The sequence below is a fragment of the Topomyia yanbarensis genome, chromosome 2 (genome assembly GCF_030247195.1).
Source record: "Topomyia yanbarensis strain Yona2022 chromosome 2, ASM3024719v1, whole genome shotgun sequence".
NCBI classification, from domain to species: domain Eukaryota; kingdom Metazoa; phylum Arthropoda; class Insecta; order Diptera; family Culicidae; genus Topomyia; species Topomyia yanbarensis.
Window position 1 is genome coordinate 134,780,486 of NC_080671.1, and position 22,645 is coordinate 134,803,130.

The window sequence follows — 22,645 nt, forward strand, 5'->3', positions numbered from 1 at the left end:
TTCAAAGTCAAGGATTATTATATTAGGTGATCTTGAACGTTGAAATTTTTTTAGATCATTTATCCCACTTTAAAAGATCGCAATTTTTGACTTCATTGACATATTATACAAGAAAATAATCTATAGAGGTTTGAAAACTGTTCCATGTTGATCCTTCTTGTTTGTGGACTGGAATGACATCTGTTAGACTACTTATGTTTTTGAGTTTTCAATAATTTATCAAACTCATATTAAATTTTAGCATTTTTTCAAAAAATTTGCGATTTTCATCGAAACCCCCTCCAAACCAAATTTCTGTCTACGCCACTGGATCTTTCATGTATTTTTCCGCAGAACCGTTTATACCGAATTAGAAAAAATGTGCGCAATTGATCAGGTTTTCAGGAAAAATGTTTATTTGTGAATCGGTTGATACGTTCCAGTTCTATAGCTATAGTTGCTAGGTCCGAATTGACCCAAATGCACTAAAATATAAAATATTTCACATTAAGTAGTGTAATCCTACGTGTACAGTAGGGCATTGCAAAAAAAATTTTTTTTGAATTCTCAAAAGGCCCCCCCCTCTCATATTGTGACAAATGTCAAAGTAAACTCAGATGCCAAATTTCACATCATTTGGACAATTCTAGACCCCCGCCCACTTCGCTTGAAATTTTTGAAATTGGTGCTATGGGAAAATGTGGAGGAACAATATATTAAATGCTATAACTTTTGAAGTAACAATCAGAAAATTACAATTTATACCTCTTTTAATAACCTTGGTATTGGAATGGAGATATTTTTGTTTCTATAAAAATACGGGAAAGTGGGGTACTGGGTCAATTGGACCCCAAAATCCCCAATTTTTTTAATTTTTCTGCTCCGTTGTGCAAACCATACATATTTGGCAGTTTTTCTAATGTGAAAAAATCTCAAAAATCAAACGGAACCTTTTAAACCTTGGTCCGAATACGAGAAGTTGGGGTTATAGGGCCTTTTGTCATTTATATTAAATTTTATCATTTTCTCGTACATATATCTCTATTATTCTTCATTCAATTTTAATAAATTGTACCTTGTTGAACGTGGAAATTTTTTAGAAATACAACAAAAATAGATTTGCTTGCGTTAAAATTCAAAAACATCAAATTTTTTGACATTAACTCTACAAACCACATTTTTTTCATTAAATGTCCCAATACCTCAACTTCACCTATTTTTCCAGGTATGAAACTTTTCTCATGTGATTCCTAAGCGCATTTTTCACTATAAATAGTAAATTAAATAAGAATTTTGTTGTTAAATGGAGTTAATGTGTGCGATTTTATGACAAAAATGTGAAATCGAGACTATATGTCAGAAAATTTTGATGTTTCTGAATTTTACCGGTAACGAATCTATTTTTATTTTGTTCCTAAGGATTTTCCACGTTCAACAAGGTACAATTTATTAAAATTGAATGAAGAATAATAGAGATTTATGCACGCGAAAATGATAAAATTCAATATAAATGACAAAAGGCCCTATAACCCCAACTTCTCGTACTCGGACCAAGGTCTAAAAGGTTCCGTTCGATTTTTGAGATTTTTTCACATTAGAAAAACTGCAAAATATGTATGGTTTGCACAACGGAGCAGAAAAATTAAAAAATAGGGGATTTTGGGGTCCAATTGACCCAGTACCTACTTTCCCGTATTTTTATAGAAACGGAAATATCTCCATTCCAATACCAAGGTTATTTCCTTTCAAAAGAGGTAAAAATTGTAATTTTCTGATTGTTACTTCAGAAGTTATAGCATTTAATATATTTTTCCTCCACATTTTCCCATAGCACCAATTTCAAAAATTTCAAGCGAAGTGGGCGGGGGTCTGGAATTGTCCAAATGATGTGAAATTTGGCATCTGAGTTTACTTTGACATTTGTCACAATATGAGAGGGGGGGCCTTTGAGAATTCAAAAAAAAAAATTTTTTGCAATGCCCTAGGGTACAGTTCAAGCAACCCCATTGGGCTGTCCCTTGTACTTTTTGCTTTGTGCGAGGTCAGAAGATAGACTGTTTTCGACATGTTGAAGAATGACAAACACATTACACCATCCCAGTTAAACTCATTCCGGAACCGGTTCGGATTTCTGAATGGAGTCAGTATGGATTCCAACTCAAATGCAACAACCGATTCCAACTCAATCGGTTTCAGAATCGGTTGTTGCATTTGAGTTAGAATCCATACTGATTTCATGCAGGATTCCGAATCAAATTCCGAATGGTTTGACCAGGATGATGCATCATGGTAGACTGGTATAAAGCCAATTCGTAGCTGACAAGATGAAACCACCAAACTGAACCAAATCAAGGCCGATTGAAATTTCTGGGCCCTTACCAAAACCCATTTGCGGAGAAATGTTGAGACAGCGGATTCTGTTACATAAATAGAAAAATGATAAAAATTGTCAAAAATGAATGTGTGCTGAAGTTATTGATTAGCAGTGTAAGATCGCTCCTTTTCTTACAATTGATCGGATCTCCAAATTGTCACGTTGAATGTCGAGAGCATACTAGAGAACATGAAAAGTTGAATATAAAACCGAATAAGCTCAATACGAAGCTTATATAGCCTTTTAGAAGCGTACATTCTGGGACACCCTATAATCTATTTCACCATATCTATCACTAACCGTTCGTTTGGACCGCCGTGTTCATCTTTCCAGGTTCTGCTACCAGCATCCAGCTTGCTGCAAATCCAATCAGTTCGGGAGGCCTGTTGCAAATTTTTACTTCGCCAGTTGCACCCTTCGAATTGCCTGGGGATTCGTAGTTTCGCCGGTAAGTTTCGCATTGCTTTTAGATGCAAATCATTTCTACCAGCTTTCATTTGTCGTATTTATAATTACTATCAACATACCAACTGCGCCGAAATTAGCAAAATAATAGTTAAATGTGAAAATTATAGGTACAAAGAGTAGAAGTATTGATTCTGTGTTCTTGCAAATACCACTTAACAATTGAAAATATCATCAATTTCATTACACAAATTTGTTTTTGAGTTTAGATGGAAAAGAGATTTGATACTCGATAATGGACGGAAGAGGATTTATTTAAATTTCAACATTTATAAAACCAGTAGCTGCTAATATGACCTTGTACTTATACGTATTATGTCTTCGAATCAAATATACAATCCCCACTCATTACAGAACTTGTCACATTCAACCAATCCTGACGCTGGTCGGCAAATAAAATTCATCAAAGCCGCATTTCCCCAACCGAACTCGTTACTGGTTGAATAAAATCAATTTGCCTGACGAAAATTGAATGTGTTTACATTTCAACAGCTACCTGCCTGCCTGACTCGAGGGAGGATGAGTTTTTGGCCCAAATGGTAGCTGGAAAAAGGGGAAAACTGAAAAGTTTATGGTCTATATGTGGGCAACATGTAATCATTATGTATTCCCCCGAAAGCATGAATGATAAATTGTAATAGAGTTGCCGCTTGTTATGCCGTGCCGTTTGATTGACGGCTGTAATTAATTGTTAACACTCTTCATGATTGCTGGATTGTGTTTTCCGAATCGTGCCTCATTTGATTCAATGCGATTGGATATCGTGAGAATTTATTTGCGTGTTCGCGAATGTTTAGATAGAGATGATCTCGTTAGTTATTTAGTTCTAAAACGGTAAAATGAATCCTTCAAATTAAATTTGTCATCAAGTAATTCACACGGTGATATCATTTAAAGGAAACGGAAACAGATTTCAAATATTGGTAACAAGCATGCAGCTAGTGTTAAAATTTCCGAAAATACAGTAGGTAGGACAATCATGTTTTCAGACTTGAGAATTTATAGATTCTTGCGAAACAAATTCGGCACATTTCTAATCAATAGACGATCACAAAAACGGATAATCATTTATGATTCCAATCGTGCCTCACGCTCCAATACCCATTACATGCCAGACATAAGTTCTCATTCATTCCGGAAATTGCTCGCTCATGTTCATGCATTATTCAGCAGTTTCACATCACGTATTCGTTCACACCATAACACATAGCCCGACGAGATCCTGAAGCCTTCTTTCCAGTTTTCCACTTGATAATATCTACACATATATTGCTCGTTTCAACCGCGACTCACATTCTCCACCATATTCTCCATTTCAGATGCCCATTCATGCAAGGAACTTCACTCACGTTCCCATCGTTATGCGCTACAAAACTTTCAACAAGTTGTCGGCACGGAGGAATTTTTATTACTAGGATTTAGTGAGGTAAATAAACATACTATTTCTCATCCCTGCAGCTCCACGCAAGGTCAGTTCAGGACAGTCTTTGCCAAACCCACAGGAACTAAATTTATCACGTAAAAGTTACGTTCACTCATCCCTGAAAACGAAAACATAAACAGGCAACGAGCGTAAAAATCCCAAGCTTGGCATCCGTTGTGCATTCTCGTAACTCGTGAACCTAATCCTCTCATCCGTAACCTCCCATAAAAGGCACATTGTCACACAGGGACTTTCGAAAAACATCCCTCCATTATGCTGCTCTGTTTGGAAGCTGTTCACACGAATGCTGCGAAGTGGATCACTACATGTTCTGAAACATGAAAGTTCAAGGTTCAGATAAATAAGATTCCTGTACGAAATCGTTTAGGTTCTGTTCGCTGCTGGGATATCTACTGTTTATCACGTTCCCCAAGATAATTATATAATACATTGCGAATGTCCTTTACACATCTACCTTAACTATTTATTATCATTCCATTTAAGTATTGGACAAGATGGTATATAACCGACGATGCTTCTTAAAAGATAGGGTAAAGCGCTTGTTTTGCCCCTATTAGGGATGGTGCCTCACTGTTTCATTAATTACTCGGCGTACAATTTATGAAATGCATGTGAATTGGCATCAACAGTTTTGCTTCTATCTTAAGAACCAATGTAATAACACAAATTGCTTGAAAACTGTGAAATGCTCCTGTGTGAGAGCAATGAAACCTCCAAACGAGGGCCCCTATTATCGACCTATCATTTGAGCCAATGCGTTGAACAAAGATGGAATCAGGAATCAGTTTTTTTCATACGTTTATTTGACACGGCATTTGCAAAAGCTTTTTACGCCAGTTTCTTTTTTTACATAGCACGTTACAAAAATCCTTAAGATTAATTTTAACTATACTAGTAATTTGTCTAAAACTAACACTGTAATCACTTTATTGTTTGCTTACATTTTTGTATTTCACAATGATCTTGTATTTTCGAGTGCATTTATTTACTTTTTTTCTGTTATTGTCTATACTTAAAAACTGGATATTCTAGGACACTTTAATTGGTGAATGATTAGCCTTGGATGAGAGTATGAGGAGATTAAATTTAAGATTTAATTAAATTTTGATAGACGCTGTTTTTAGAAAATGATAGATAAGTTCCATGTATAGAGGATCGCGATATGCCAGGATGTTTCTAACAGGAACATGGATTGGTCTTCCTCGGACTTCCTCTCCACAAGCATAATGATTGTCCTCAGCGAGCCCAATACGACGGAGATGCGTATCTAATGTATAATAATTGGACATGACCCTAGACATCACACGGTTGAAGTCCCGACTTACATCCAATCCTTTGAACTATGCCTTCGTTGATACTTTAGGGATAATTGAGTGTTGCCATCGTCCCAGATCTCCATTGTCCCAAGATGTTTGCCAACTAGCAAACAGCAATCAGTAGCGATTGACTCACATGGCACGTTCCCCGTGTTGATCGAAGATTTGCGCCTCACAGAACAATGAAAGCAGGGCATTCTGCACCCCCGGAAGGATGCAGAGCAATCTGCAGGTGCTACAATAGCAGGAATAAAACTTTCAACCCCCGGAGGGATTTAGAATTCTTAGTTAACCCTAGAACATTGCACTTGCGTTTTACACCCTAGAACGTTGCACTGGGGTACAAATGTACCCCACGCGTTTGATCGGAATTTTTGCAGGTATAAATTACTGTAACTTTGCGAATTTTCAATCGATTTGAAAAAAAATCAAATGATTCTAAAAGTTGAAAGAATGGTGTAGAAATAATATAAAATGGAATTTTGATATTTTAGAAAAAAAGTGCAATTATTTGGAAGAGTGAATGTTTAAAAATCGAGTTTTGGAAAATACCACGAAATGGGGTGGAAATTAAAATGAAAAAAAAAAAAATTCTGACCAGTAATACCTTGGTAACATGCCACGTTACTGTTACAGCAGTTACTGTGCTCAAATTATACTTGCGAGCCATTGGTTTGAAAAAAATATAAAAATAATAAACAATAAAACAATAAAAATTAGCAAAAAGAGAACGATTTTTTCTACTTCAAAATTAAATTAAATTTATTGAATAAATTATTAAAAACGATTATACAATACTGATTGTTGCTTACGTAGTAAAACAACCAGTATTTAAACCGTTATTGTCATGAGTCACATTTCCACTGACAGCAGTAAACCTGACGAAAAGCTAACGGTAACCGTACACTGGGGTACAAATGTACCCCACGCCAAATTTTACATCTGCTTACACGATAGGCTATAAGCAAACTAGCTATACCATCTTTTCCTACTCTTACTATGAACTCTAAACTGAATTATGGTTAGGGTCCCAGGTCGGTAAATGCCGAATTCTCGTCTTCACACGGCTCTAAAGAAGGTGTGGGGTAAATTTGTACCCCAGTGCAACGTTCTAAAAAAAAATAAAAAACTCAAGAATAAAAGTCGAGAAGATGGAATTTTCACCAGCGGTACATCACTGTTTGTGACCAACGTCCATTATCCCTAACCAGTGATACGAACAGTACCGGTAAACTACATTTTTTACGGTACATTTACATTTGCACAAGCCGCACAGCCCGCTACAGCGACGCATCACTTCTGCTATTGCCAGAACGGTAGCCAAACCGAGTACAATTTTCCGTACAACAGTAAAATAATTTTTTTTTGCTACTGTACTCCGACTGCTCGGTGAGAGTATGGCGTAGTAGAGTATGCCCTCTCGCTTTGTACACTTTTCTCTGCATAGTCAAAGGAAGAGGGCCTCAAATGAAAGCGTTAATGACGGTCGTGGCGTAAATGAACCGCATTTATTGTTGTTGTTTGTGATTAAAAATATTAAAAAGTGTAAAATAAGGAAAGAGAAGCTGTACCGCTCGCGTCTGGTGGCTGTACTGGGGGCTGTATTTTTTGTCATGTTACGGCTTTGCACACAGGCGCTGGGCGTCCTGCACTAGCGAACGACAGTAGCGTCGTATGAGAAAGGAGAATGTAGGTATGCCCAACGATCCTTATGCTTAACTTACTTGTGCCTAACGCCTGTATGCCTAACATATTTATGCCTAATGGGTACATGGGACATTGCAAGATGACGTCACATGAGTAATAATGCTCGAAAAAAAATGACAGTTCAGCGAGCTTGTTCACATGATGTTAGAAATTTTTTAATTCCACCCAGTACAAAAAACTTGGTTCGAATTCTAATGACCATGTAAACAAGCTATCTGAACTGTCAGAAAAGTGAGGTTATGCGTTTTCATGCAATGATCTATTCCTTATTACGCTATATAGTTTTCATGGTTAGCTTATATTTATTAAACCACTATGTTGGAAACCTACAATCAAATGTTCATTACGTTCTCGAAACACATTTATCTTACTGGGAATACAATACAACCTGATGAACCCCTTCATGCCCAACTTTTTTCTAGTGCATGTAGGGTTTCAAAACTATTTTTCCTTTAAAACGGTGGGGTCAAGAAATTCGAAAAACCTTTTTTCATAAAGGTAGGTGTTTTCCTTGCACTGCTAGACGGTGCTCATTTTTTACCTTCTAATGCTCAGTACAATTCTCCTAAAATATTTACAATAGTCCAACTGCGTGGAAAACGTAGCCAAAAATAGTCTAAATTGATAAGTTTTATCAGTTTTCACTAAAATTGCAACATAACAAATTCATTTTCCGTCGTCAACGTAAACGGTCCCTGGCAGCACTGCTCCATCGGAGTTCAATCAGACTAATTGCAATAACTTCAGTTCTAGAGCTGATCCCTGTAACCGTTAATACTCAAATGAAAGCCAATAGTCACATTTATTAGCCTTGCTTGTTTTTGTGAGCAAATCTTGCCTTAATCAAAAGTTATAGCTGTTTAAAAACGTTGTTGTCCACAAACAACATGGGCATGAATGGGTTAAGCTAAATAATCTACTGGTTATATAAAACGAAGATATTGCAATGCAACATTATGGGTACCATCCACGACAGCTTTGTACTTAATTTCGATTGATTCTTCTTGACGAAACAGCCTGACTAGGCTACTAATAAGTATCAGTGCATGGCTACATTGAATTAGGGTCAGGGTCCCTATTTTAAGTTCGGGGCCGTTATTTTATGTTCTGGCAACTGGTAAAAGTCTTAAGTACCGTTTCTTGAGAGATAACACAACAATAGTAAAAGTCTGCATATTCACCATTCTCAATGTTACCTCTCTTAATAAATTAGAAATACTCAGTCTACTTTCTACTTCTGCCCAAGTCAGACGTACAATCGAACCAAGTGAACAACAACTAACAACCTCTCGATCTAGTGGGCATTGTCTCGAGAACAAAGGAAACTTTTAATTTATTCTTGCCATCATGAGTAAAGTTGACGAAAAATCTCTGCTCCGACCCAACACAGCGGTCGTTGACTTTAAATTCTGTTCAATAAGATTGAGTTTTCGTGAAGTGGAAGACCTGCTGAAGGTGAAGATGCAGCTAAAGCTCAAGGAGGTTATGTATCTACAGTATCATCATCTTCGCAATGTAATGCTCATATCATTCAACACGTTAGCACAAGCCGAACGTTTCGTTTTGCAGAACAACTTGAAGCACGTGGCTGAAAGTGATAAAGTTGAAATTAAGATTCCCGTGTATATAGAAAAAGACTATGTAGATGTAAAATTACATGACCTATCACCACGTACCCCTCCTGATCTAATCGCAAAATGCATGTCGCAATACGGAGAAGTGGAATCCGTTACACGTGATACGTGGAGAAATTTCTTCCCGAGTACACCTAACAGTGTTAGTGAGGATGCGGATCAAAAGATCTATCCCCTCCCACTTGACTATAAAACTCAAAACCCACGAAGCTACTATTAATCAAACTACGTTATGCACCCATGAGGGGCAAACTCCTACGTGCAAGTATTGTAATCAGACAGCGCACCACGGACAACCTTGCGCGGAAGATACAGAGGAGAATGCATCTCTACCGATTGCCAACGCATCCACGGCAAACCAACCCAAAAAAGAATTTTCAATACCAATACCTGAACCACAAACGGTTGCCAAATTTGTGGCAGCTGTTCAATCCATATTGACAACTGCCAAAGCAGCATCCAGCACCCCTGAAACAACTGTAAGTAACATTGGTGATGAAGATAATAAGAATGACGACGGATTTACATTGGTCACCCGTAAGTGCAAGAAGCAGGAAAGAACATCTGGTGGCGAGCACCAAGACACTTTTAACGATGATGATCTTGATGTGGAGGACAGGAGAGAATTAAACGGTCCTCATGACGCAGTAGGCGAGCCGCGAAAGAAGGTCTCCGCTCGCAATAAAAAGTTGCGCACACGAGCTCCAACGGACAAACAATAATATTTGTTTTTATTTTTATTTTTTACATATTGTAAACACATAAAAGATCCACGGCTCAGTTAAGCTACCGCTATAAGCCGTGTCAAATAAACGAAATAAAAAAATTAGAAATGATTCTGATTCCAGCACCCGTGAAACAACTGTAAGTAACATTGGTGATGAAGATAATAAGAATGACGACGGATTTACATTGGTCACCCGTAAGTGCAAGAAGCAGGAAAGAACATCTGGTGGCGAGCACCAAGACACTTTTAACGATGATGATCTTGATGTGGAGGACAGGAGAGAATTAAACGGTCCTCATGACGCAGTAGGCGAGCCGCGAAAGAAGGTCTCCGCTCGCAATAAAAAGTTGCGCACACGAGCTCCAACGGACAAACAATAATATTTGTTTTTATTTTTTACATATTGTAAACACATAAAAGATCCACGGCTCAGTTAAGCTACCGCTATAAGCCGTGTCAAATAAACGAAATAAAAAAATTAGAAATGATTCTGATTCCAGCACCCCTGAAACAACTGTAAGTAACATTGGTGATGAAGATAATAAGAATGACGACGGATTTACATTGGTCACCCGTAAGTGCAAGAAGCAGGAAAGAACATCTGGTGGCGAGCACCAAGACACTTTTAACGATGATGATCTTGATGTGGAGGACAGGAGAGAATTAAACGGTCCTCATGACGCAGTAGGCGAGCCGCGAAAGAAGGTCTCCGCTCGCAATAAAAAGTTGCGCACACGAGCTCCAACGGACAAACAATAATATTTGTTTTTATTTTTTACATATTGTAAACACATAAAAGATCCACGGCTCAGTTAAGCTACCGCTATAAGCCGTGTCAAATAAACGAAATAAAAAAATTAGAAATGATTCTGATTCCAGCACCCCTGAAACAACTGTAAGTAACATTGGTGATGAAGATAATAAGAATGACGACGGATTTACATTGGTCACCCGTAAGTGCAAGAAGCAGGAAAGAACATCTGGTGGCGAGCACCAAGACACTTTTAACGATGATGATCTTGATGTGGAGGACAGGAGAGAATTAAACGGTCCTCATGACGCAGTAGGCGAGCCGCGAAAGAAGGTCTCCGCTCGCAATAAAAAGTTGCGCACACGAGCTCCAACGGACACACAATAATATTTGTTTTTATTTTTATTTTTTACATATTGTAAACACATAAAAGATCCACGGCTCAGTTAAGCTACCGCTATAAGCCGTGTCAAATAAACGAAATAAAAAAAATTAGAAATGATTCGATTTGTGATCGATGATTGGGTCACGAAAAATACACCATACCCCCAACTGCCCGCAATTCATCTTAACACAGGTTCCATCGTCCATCGTCCTCTGTACTTCGTCAAAGGGTTTTTGTCATATATTCGTAGATCCACTGAATTTGCTTGGGTTTGAGTACCCTAGATTTGCCGAAAGCCCGTCTACATTGTAAGCACTCTTAATTCTGTCATCTATTTGAGCTGATCAATTTAGTTTTGAGTCAAGAATTAACCCATGATAGTCCAACAACACCATTGCTCAACAACACATAAAGCTTACTGCATCAAATTGAAAAAAAGGGTTAATGCAAATACCATCGGCCATCGGTGACAAGGTTCCACAGAAATGGTGACAGCACAAGAACATCCGCAGACACTCAGTTTCCTTATCTCGACTTGTCTTAACGTTGAGCACACATGTCGGTTGCTAAGCATTGCGTGTGTTCAGTTCGTGATATATAAAGGTACTCTATGCCCTCGTACTGCTTTCAAGATGGATTCAAAGGACACGTTGTGAAAAGCACCTTCGATATCAAGTAAAAACTCCTAAGCTTGATTGCTTATTCGCAACAGCATTGAAAACTGTAGACAACATTGTGTAATAGGGTTTTAGAGTTTTAGTAGAGGCCAGTCTGATCGGTCTAAAACTCTTTGCCTCCTCGTAAATAACGCGTCCACCTTTGGGAATGAATTTTACAATCATTTCCCGCCACGCCAATAGAAGACTATAAATAAGAACTTTTTTCAAAATATGCTTGAAGTGAAGCAGATCTGAAACTTTTCTATTTTTCCCGGAGTCTTATTCGAAGCAATTTAATCGCCTATTTGATCGATTCGGATGTCACAATTCTACGAGCAAATGCACAAAAATCAAAACTACCTGAAAAGAACTCAATGGCAGTGCGGAAAGTGGAAAGTGCGTGTCAAACCGTCTTCATAACTTTTTGAGTCTAGGAAATTCGGTATCCCACTAAGGGGTTCTTTTAGAGGCTGACACAACTCGAAGCGGACAAGCCCCTTGGTATACTGCTACTATGAGTGACGACCTCATCAAAGAAATTTGATACAAATGAAACCTAGCCGCTAAGTCCTCTTCTTAGAGGTCCCAGTCCCGGAAAATTTAAATGATAAAAAACGACGTACTTATGATCAGATAACGACGGTTTCAGCTCGTTGGGTACGAGCCAGTTTAACAACTCTTGCGTAATACCGTCAGAGTAGAAAGTTACATCTAACACCTCTTTCCTGCCATATCATGCAAATGTTGGGCGATATCCTACATTGAGTATAAGCAGATTTGTATTATGTAAGTATTCTATCAATTCGGTGCCTCTCAAATTCATATCCGAGTTGCTCCAAATTATGTGGTGGGCATTTACATCGCTACCGATTATGAGTGGAAACCCATTTCTGCTACAGTATGATACAACCCTTTTAAAATAATCAGAAGGTTCACTATGCAAAACCCGAATAATAGAAGTATTTCTTGTTTATGTTATCAACATTTTTATTGACCGTGACAGCACAAATATCGCGAGCTGTGAGGTCGGATACAAAACATGCGTCAATAACACCATGTACAAGTATATATGCACGATGCATTTCACGTTGATTTTTCATGCCATTTTTGTCGAAAGCGTTGAAGACGGAGTTGAGTAGCTTTCCAAAATAGAGGTTTCCTTTGCGGAAGTGTGGTTCTTGAACCAAATCTACATAAGCCTTTCCTTCCTGCACAAGACGGGATAGGTTCATAGTTGCTGTACGTTTATGCTGAAGATTGATTTGTGCTACTCAAACCATACTCGATCACAGCACTACAAATTCCATCATCAGAACATATTGTACAGCAACTAGAAGATATCAAACACGTTGGTTTCTAATCGGCAATAGCGAACCCCGAAATGGGTACTAGGGACATGACTATCATTTGAATCCCGCGATTTACGAAGAAGCAAACGAGCACGCTGTCAGAGATTCTCTCAATACAGTAAGGGTAAAACCCACGACATTCCATGATCAACTATCGGTATATTTTAGTCCTGCCAGCCATTCAGTCCTCGGTAGGTCCTTGTAATTTGACGTCATTAAAGTAGAGAAAGTATATTACCAGCCCGAGATGGCTTCTGGCGGGATGCCAGAATAACATATTCAAAAACCTGACCAATTGTAACAACTACCCTTTTCCACAGGTTCAGGATCTCATCTCCAACAGTCAGCTAAATATCTGCTCCGAGGAGAAAGTTTTCATGGCGGTCTTGAACTGGATCAAACATGATCTGAATGAACGCAAGAAGCACATCTCGGAGTTGATGTCTCACGTGCGATTGCCGCTGGTTAACCGTGAGTTCCTCATGAGCTGCGTTGAAACCGAACCACTGGTACGAGAGGATTTCCAGTGCAAGGAACTGCTGCTGGAAGCGATGAAATATCACCTACTGCCGGAGCAGCGCAGTTCACTCGTAACACAGCGAACCCTGGAACGACGGCCCGAGGGAATGCGGCAGTACCTGTTTGCCGTCGGAGGTGGCAGTTTGTTCGCCATTCATAACGAATGCGAGTGCTACAATCCAAAGACCAATGCCTGGATGACTATTTCGCCCATGATTTCACGAAGGTCGAGGGCGGGTGTTGCTGCGCTCCGAAAGTTGCTATATGTGGTGGGCGGGTGAGTTTTAAGTATATGATCTCTCACATTAATCTAGTTATTATTATTTCATTCTAAACGACGTTTTTGTTTATCACCACCTCACCTAATTATTTTTTAATAATCTTAACTTTATAATTTTAGATATGATGGAGAAAACGACCTGGCTTCGGCTGAGTGCTACAATCCCCTTACGAACGAATGGTGCAACATAACGCCGATGGGCACGAAGCGATCGTGTTTGGGGACGTGTGCTTTCGATGGTTTACTGTACGTATGTGGTGGCTACGATGGTGCTTCGTGCCTGGCCAGCGTGGAACGATTCGATCCACTAACTGCGGTCTGGACATCATGCCCGGCAATGAACACCAGACGAAGGTACTGCCGGGTTGCTGTTATGGACAATTGTATCTATGCTCTGGGAGGATTCGATTCTAGCAACTATCAGTCTTCGGTGGAACGGTTCGATCCTCGAGTTGGCAGCTGGACTGCAGTGCCTAGTATGACTTCCAGGAGGAGTAGTTGCGGAGTTGCTGCCCTGGATGGTTACTTGTATTGTATAGGCGGTAGCGATGGTACGATGTGCATGCAAACGGGGGAAAGATTCAATTTGAGAGCCAACAGTTGGGAGCCGATAAGTCCTATGCATTCCAGAAGGTAAGATTCGTCAGAGTTATTCTGTACAGTTTCTAATCACAACCATTTCACAGATCTACTCATGAGGTCGTCGAAGCCAACGGGTATCTCTACGCACTCGGTGGTAATGATGGTTCTTCCTCACTCAACTCGGTTGAACGTTATGAACCCAAGCTCAACAAATGGACAATCGTCACCTCGATGCTTACTCGACGTAGTTCAATCGGGGCTTCGGTGTTAGAATGTTTCAATCTGGAGCGTGGATTACTCCAAACCAGTATATGACCGCTCGGCGTTTATTCCAGTGACACAAACGGAGGCGTTTCCAGCAATAACACAAATGCAGCCGGAAATGGGTCTCAGTAGGTTGAATGCAGATCATAGAAATACAGTCTAAGTAGCTAAGTAGTTTGGATAGCATCCTTTTCTTGAAATAGTAAAAATTATATAGCTAGCTAAAAGTAATAGATGTCACAATTGCCGCAGTGTCATACTTGTTCGGTTTTCTGGTAATTAGAATCTGTAGAAGATTTGTAAGAGCGTGACAGGCGATATCAGTAGAAATTCTTCATTTTCGGATCTAAATGATTTTCGAGAATTCTTAAGCAGAAAAAACATAGGTACCATTTGTTATCGTTTAAAAAATTCGTGTTTTTTTATAAACCATAATTTTGAAAACTGTCGTTGCGAAAGATGATGAGATTTTCTCTTCAAGCTAAAATGTTTACCTTTCTTTTATTCCACACCAAAAAATATCTATTTTATTTAGTATAATTATTGTTTTCCGACAGAAACAATTGTTTTAGAACTGTGTTTTGTAACAACGTTGAATGTTTTGGAAATGTATATTTAATTATATTAAAATAATGCATAGCAGGAATCAAGTATATTCCATAATATAGAATCATCACGCAAGCCTAGCACTGCCAGTTCACGAGAGTGGGTCATTTCGCCGAAGACTGTTTCGCAGAAGATCATTTCACAAGTGGACTGGTTTACCGAAACTCATATAGCTAAAATTATAAAATCGTTCAACGCATATCTACAGTAAAGAGTAGTTGTGCTGAACACAACGCACCATGAAAAAAATATTTTTTTTTGCCAACTTCGATTTTCACTTAAAACTATTCCGTTATGTTGATGATTTTTGAATTTCTAGACTTGACTATTCCCGCTTAATTGAATTCGGAACCTGTTATTGTTGTGCAACTGCCACACAATGGAGTATACAAAAAACACGAGACGACTATTAGGCATTAGGTCTCTGACGGAATTCTGTTTTATATTCTTACGTGACTGCGCATTCATTCGATCTCTGCGTTCTGGAAAGAAAAAATAGCAATCGAACTTCCCTGAATGAATCAATCATAATATAATTAAATCTCAGCTAGAAACTTTGTATTACAATGCAAAAAAAAATAAATTCAGCGAAACAATACTTTTGGCGCAATGACCCATTTAGTTTTATCTAAAATAATTGACGAATTGACTCTAGTATATTCCATAGTTTAGAATCATCACGAAAGTCTAGCCGTACCAGGTCAAAGTCGATTTCTTAATCATATAACACCTACTTGGCACAATCATTTAGCTTCATCTCTAATCCAATCAATCTGCATTCCATCTGCTTTAAATCTCTAAATTCCCACTTACTATATCTGTGATAATCATCTTTATTGTCTACCTGAACGTATCCTCATGATTCCGCAATGTCAAGCCTTCAATATTAAACTCAAATGCATCAAAAGCCTACTTCTCACACACTTTTCTAATAGTTAATCGATCTAATATTCATCACGCAGAAACAGACAGAAATCGCCTCCATAGAAAACTTAAAGCCTTACAATCTATGGTATATCATAATGATACAAACAAGGAATATATATCTTTGTGGTCCAAAACAATACAAAGGCTACTTTTGAATAAAGATTTTTCATTGCATATGCATCATAAACAAAAACATATATCAAACATCGAAAAAAGGTTTTCAAAGAAGGCACCCTTTAAGGAAGCATGAAACGATCCAAAATTACAAATAAAAATAAACTAAATTATAAACAATTTCGCTTAAGCACAGCTTATAGAAGCAAACAGAAACAAATAGCAGGTTAGTTTAGTTACGCTGAAAAACAATACATTACAGAATAAAACAAGTGAATTAATGAAGCATACTCACTCTCACACCAATATATAGAGAACTGAGCAATATGAAACCAATACACTGCCATTATCCTTTGGTGTACAACGCAAGCAAACTGATGTAATTTACCACCTTCGAAGGGACTGACATAAAATAAAGTTTACATACTACAAAGCGCAACATTGCGATACACAATTGATACAAGTAAAAATGCAGGCGAATTCTCATAACAAACCCAAATAGTCTACAATAGGGAACAAAGTTTACATACTGTACGGTATTGAACAGTTACAAACAACAAACAAACACAGTTTACTCGAACTACAAAATAACCACCAACTGCATTCCGCCGAGATTATTCCAGGCTAATATTCTGTATTTCAAAATATTCTGTTACTGACAGCTTAAAATAAATTTATGGATTACTCCAGAGCAGTTATAATTTTAATGACAATAAAGAACTTCCAATATACTGGTCTGGGTCGTTGATCATCACTAGTACTAGGTCGCGTTTCATGCGACGTTTTCCAATCTTTAAGGGGAGGTTCTCATTTGAAAATTTTCAAAAAATTGATTTTTTTTCTTTGCAATTATTGACATTGAAAATGTCTTACTGCACTATCTGGGGCAGGGTGTCATTCTAAAATCAAACGGTGTCACGTTTTTGCGTCACTATTTTGAACGCTAATAACTTTGTTATTTATTAACGGAGTTCCGTCTGGTTATCACCAAACAATTCGGAGTTAACTGAAATTATGTTTTATTGCTATAGTGTTTTTGTATTCCAATAGCACACTATTGAAAAACGAGCAAAAATAAATAGATCTCGGAAAACTCCCATACACCAAGCAATCTATCCCCGGCAGAGCCGACGATAAGGAGCACCTTGATGATTCAAACGAACACGAAAAGTTATAAATAAATGTGCAGCGTGCCTGTTTGAATCAGTTGTTGCTCTTTTGCCAGACAAGTAACATCGTGCCTATAGCGTCTCGTACGACAGATTTGAGCGCACTACGCTTCTATAGGGACCCTTACACGCGCAATGAAAGTGTCATTACTAAGTAATGACATGACTGGAATTGTATGGAAATTCCATCATTACTCACCTTACACGATCATTAAAAGTGACACTACAACTCAGTAATGGCATTACTGACATTACGGGCCCTTATGAATGACGTTATCCTCGACTATTTAAAGAATACCAATACCGGGCCGTAAAGAACAGCAGTAGCAATCAGGAATGTTGGTTGACAATGCGCTGCGATGAGTACTGCATTTGATCACTGTTACCGCTGGGGGTGGGGACGACGGCAGGTCTAGGCATCCAGCGGCCAAGCGCTCGTGATCAGGGTTACCACATTCACAGATTTTTCTGTAATGTCACAGATTTTTGCCTTTCTCATATAGAAAGGTTATGCAATCACTCTGAAAAACGTCAACCTAATCCAGGTTTCTGGATTTTAACAGGGGCGTAGTTGATGGTTTACGGAGAGGGGTTACACCCCCCCCCCCTCTACTGTTCACTCCCCTCCTTTATAAATCTCCTTAAATCACCCCTCAGACCACCACCCCATCCAGCCCTCATACCCCTCCCTTTCAACCCCATCATCTTTAAACCACCACTACACGCAGGTTTTTTTTTACGCGGGGGATACGTACCGCGTAAAAAAAAACCGCGTAAAAAACCGCGTTAATTGGAAAATCCGCGTAAAAAAACCGCGTTAATTCGAAAATCCGCGTAAAAAAACCGCGTTAATTGGAAAATCCGCGTAAAAAAACCGTGTTAATTCGAAAATCCGCGCAAAAAAAACTCTCAGCAAAAGACTTAGAATATTTTTGGAAGTTTTTTTTTGCGCGGATTTCGCAATTAACACGGTTCTCTTGAATGCAAAAGACTTAGAAGATTTTCGGAAAGATGGAAGAGACGGGTCTGGAAGATTCCTTATGGCCCGCACCCCAACAATATGGGTATTTTCGGAATAGTCTTGAAGAGTAGGTTCCAGAAATTGATTTTTGAAGCCATTTTGAAATCAAAGATGGCAACTTCCGGTTTTAGCGAAATTCGCTATAACCCAATCAATATGAGTATTTTTGGAATGGTCTTGAAGAGTAGGTGCCAGAAATTGATTTTTGACGTAATTTTGAAATCAAAGATGGCGACTTCCGGTTTAGCGAAATTCGCTACAACTTAATCAATATGGGTATTTTCGGAATGGTCTTGAAGAGTAGGTGCCAGAAATTAATTTTTGACGCCATTTTGAAATCAAAGATGGCGACTTCCGGTTTTGCTAAATTCGCTATAACCCAATCAATATGGGTATTTTCGGAATGGTCTTGAAGAGTAGGTACTAGAAATTGATTTTTGACGCCATTTTGAAATAAAAAATGGCGACTTCCGGTTTAGCGAAATTCGCTATAACCCAATCAATATGGGTATTTTCCGAATGGTCTTGAAGAGTAGGTGCTAGAAATTGATTTTTGACGCCATTTTGAAATCAAAGATAACGACTTCCGGTTTAGCGAAATTTGCTATAACTCAATCAATATGGATATTTTCGGAATGGTCTTAAAGAGTAGGTGCTAGAAATTGATTTTTGACGCCATTTTGAAATCAAAGATGGCGACTTCCGGTTTAGCGAAATTCGCTATAATCCAATCAATATGGGTATTTTTGGAATGGTCTTGAAGAGTAGGTGCCAGAAATTGATTTTTGACGCCATTTTGCAATCCAAGATGGCGACTTCCGGTTTAGCGAAATTCGCTGTAACCCAATCAATATGGGTATTTTCGGAATGGTTTTGACGAGTAGCAGACAAACGTCGATGTTTGCCGTCATTTTAAAATTCTAGATGACGACTTCCGGTTTACCGAAATTCTCGCATGAAAAATTTGGCCAATCGTCTTAATCACCCTCAAATATAAGATCTAATCATAAACCAGCAAAATGCAAAATATTTTTATGTGTTCATCCACGAAAGTGCGGTGAGAATGGAAGAGAGAGAGAGAAGAAAGAGACGTATGTGGTGTGAGTTGGGGGTTTGAATTTATTCAAATTAAACATATTGCTTAAATTTAAGTAAATTCAACTGTTTAATTAAAACTATTTTTACTACAACTTCAACTTCCAAAAATACCAATATTGATTGGATTATAGCGAATTTCGCGAAATCGGAAATCGCCATCTTGGATTTAAAAATGGCGTCAAAAATCAATTTTTGGAACCTACTCGTTAAGATCATTCCAAAAACACTCATATTGATTGGGTTATAGCGAATTTCACTGAACCGGAAGTCGCCATCTTGGATTTCAAAATGACGCCAAAAATCAATTTCTGGCACCTATTCTTCAAGTCCATTCCGAAAATACCCATATTGATTGAGTTATAGCGAATTTCGCTAAACCGGACGTCGCCATCTTTGATTTCAAAATGGCGTCAAAAATCAATTTCTGGCACCTACTCTTCAAGACCATTCGGAAAATACCCATATTGATTGGGTTATAGCGAATTTCACTGAACCGGAAGTCGCCATCTTGGATTTCAAAATGACGCCAAAAATCAATTTCTGGCACCTATTCTTCAAGTCCATTCCGAAAATACCCATATTGATTGAGTTTTAGCGAATTTCGCTAAACCGGAAGTCGCCATCTTTGATTTCAAAATGGCGTCAAAAATCAATTTCTGGAACCTACTCTTCAAGACCATTCCGAAAATACCCATATTGTTGGGGTGCGGGCCTTAAGGAATCTTCCAGACCCGTCTCTTCCATCTTTCCGAAAATCTTCTAAGTTTTTTGCATTCAAAAGGACTTAGAATATTTTTGCCAAAACCGTGTTAATGGCGAAATCCGCGCAAAATAAAAACTGCCAAAATTCTTCTAAGTTCTTTGCATTTAAAAGAACTTAGAAATTTTTTTCAGAAAAAAGTCTTTTGCATTCAAAAAGACTTAGAATATTTATGCAAAAACCGCGTTAATTGGAAAATCCGCGTAAAAAAACCGCGTTAATTGGAAAATCCGCGTAAAAAAAACCGCGTTGATTGGAAAATCCGCGTAAAAAAACCGTAAAAAAACCGCGCAAAAAAAACCGCGTAAAAAAAACCTGGGTGTATATCACAAAGCATACCAATTTAAGCTGGGGAGTCGTTCGTTCATGGGACTTTCGCCCCCCCTCACATACCCACCCCCGCATGACAAAATGAGTTAGCAAGCAGATAACATTGATCTAATGCTGATTAGACTAATGGAGTATGATATTTTTTGTTTCAAGTGTTTCACCGTCGACACGTAGCTCATCAAGTTCGTGGCTGGCATGCCATTGTGTATAAGTGCAAAGTGTACTAAGAATGTAATGGACATTTCCACAATTATGTTGAACATAAAAAGCCTCCGTGCCATAGAAAGAAATGAGAAAGGCACAATTGCACCGCTAGGTGGATTTAAACAGGTTTTTTCACAATTTTTGATCACAGATTCTTTTTCGCAGATGACAGATTTTTGGCATTTTGATAAAAATTTCACAGATTTTCAAAGATTTTTGGAAATATTGTAATTTTTCACAGATTTTTTGGAAATTTATCACAGTTTTTCATATTTTTCCCTATTTTATTCATCAAAGATGGTAAAAAGATTTTTTTGGCCGAAACACGGATTTCAATGTGGCATCCGGAGTCGTGATGTCTCCTTTCCATGGCTCTGATTGGCTATATTGATATTGCCGATGACGTCATTCTCGGATATATAACTTTCAGCATTGCTCGCGCTTGCTCATTCTCTCGTCGAACGTCGGAGCGGAGACGATAGCAGTAGCCGACAGATATATTTAAATTATGGAGTGCGCTGTGTACTGCTTTGCACACCACAACTGGAGAGTTACAGCACTCAGTGTTAGTGCTAGTCAGCATGCCGTTGCTCTCTAATTTGGAAAGCCGATTGTTTTGAGCTTCATGGAATACCTTGAAACTGGCACCCTCCCTTGCTCATTCCGATTTATATAGGGGTACTGGGGGTAAGTTCGACACCCTGGGTAAGCCCGACAACCCACGACTTTTCCCAGATATCAAATTTTAAATCATACAATAATGACAGGATATTATTAGTACGATTATTTTAGGCATTTCGATACACATCGATGCCATATGGGTTCATTAAACGTCAACAAAATAAACAAAAGAAGCGAAAGCAAAGTTGATGCGCTTTTGGATGTTATTTTTAGTTGATACATTTTAAGGTTTTAATAACACAACAGCTTTGAAAATGACCAGTTTTTTGTCACACATTCTATTCTACTCTCCATATCGTTATTTGTGTGTATTAAAGATTAGTTTGAGTATTTCAATACTGTTAATTGAGCATTTAACAAAAATGTGCGCTGTTGGGGTGAGACCGACAGTTTTTGGGTGGGGTAAGACCGACACGGTGTTTAGATGATTGGGTTCATTTTTGATTCGATACAAACGACTGGGTATATTTGTTGTGTTCAATTATACCATAATTACGTCATGTTAATAATTGAAATACACGGAAACTATGTTTTTTGCATTTATTTATCAGTATTGTCTCAAGCAGACCAAAAAAATTAAGAATGAAATTGAACGTGATTCATAGTTATATTACAAAAAAAAACGAAAAGTATAATCTAATATTAGATTTTGAAATGATATTGATGAAAAATTTTCATTGACCGTCGGATTGTTGATCAACAGTATTCCGACAAATCACAACACGAACCGGATAGCTTACTATGAAGCGTGTGTCACTTCTAAGTGAATGAGTCCTAGTAACAGCGTATATAATCTGCTTGCAGAATAGCTCATAGTCGATAGAATGGCTATACAAGTGGCAATAAAGGTCGAAAGAATTACTTGAGATAACCCGTACCATAATATAAATCATGCGTTAAACATTATTTATTCACCACGCATTCGAATGCTCTTCCTCTTGCTACGCGTTCAAACTACAGAAAGCATGTGTTTGCATCACACATACTCATATACACATAATTGCACTTTATCACACATACACAATAAATTTTTATTGGAAAAGAATGGACAAAAAGAAAGTTCAAAAAGGGGTCGCTCTTGCCCCTTTGGGGTATCGGTTTTACCCGCAGCGTTTTTAAAATGTCATTTTTCTCCATTTTTTGGCAACCAATAATTTTTAATGAATTCAATTTTTTGAAACGCTGAAAAAATTATATTTTGTTAAGAACCACCTGAACAAGGATTATGCGCTGAATATACAATTTTAAGATCTTTGTGGAATTTTAGAAAAATTATTGCGCCCCCGTTCCCCTAGGTACT

At 38.1% G+C, this 22,645-nt stretch overlaps 1 protein-coding gene across 6 annotated transcripts in view; it reads left to right on the forward strand.

The window, feature by feature from the left end:
• LOC131681428 (kelch-like protein 17) overlaps positions 1 to 16,773 on the forward strand; it is a 75,334-nt gene extending 58,561 nt beyond the window's left edge. For all 6 annotated transcript variants that reach the window (XM_058962211.1, XM_058962210.1, XM_058962212.1 and 3 more), the window contains exons 6-10: positions 2,687 to 2,801; positions 4,138 to 4,244; positions 13,111 to 13,586; positions 13,710 to 14,222; positions 14,276 to 16,773. In XM_058962211.1, coding sequence (XP_058818194.1) covers positions 2,687 to 2,801; positions 4,138 to 4,244; positions 13,111 to 13,586; positions 13,710 to 14,222; positions 14,276 to 14,486 — 1,422 coding nt within the window. In that variant the 3' untranslated portion in view covers positions 14,487 to 16,773. The remainder of the gene's footprint in view (positions 1 to 2,686; positions 2,802 to 4,137; positions 4,245 to 13,110; positions 13,587 to 13,709; positions 14,223 to 14,275) is intronic.
• The last annotated feature ends 5,872 nt before the right edge of the window (positions 16,774 to 22,645 follow it).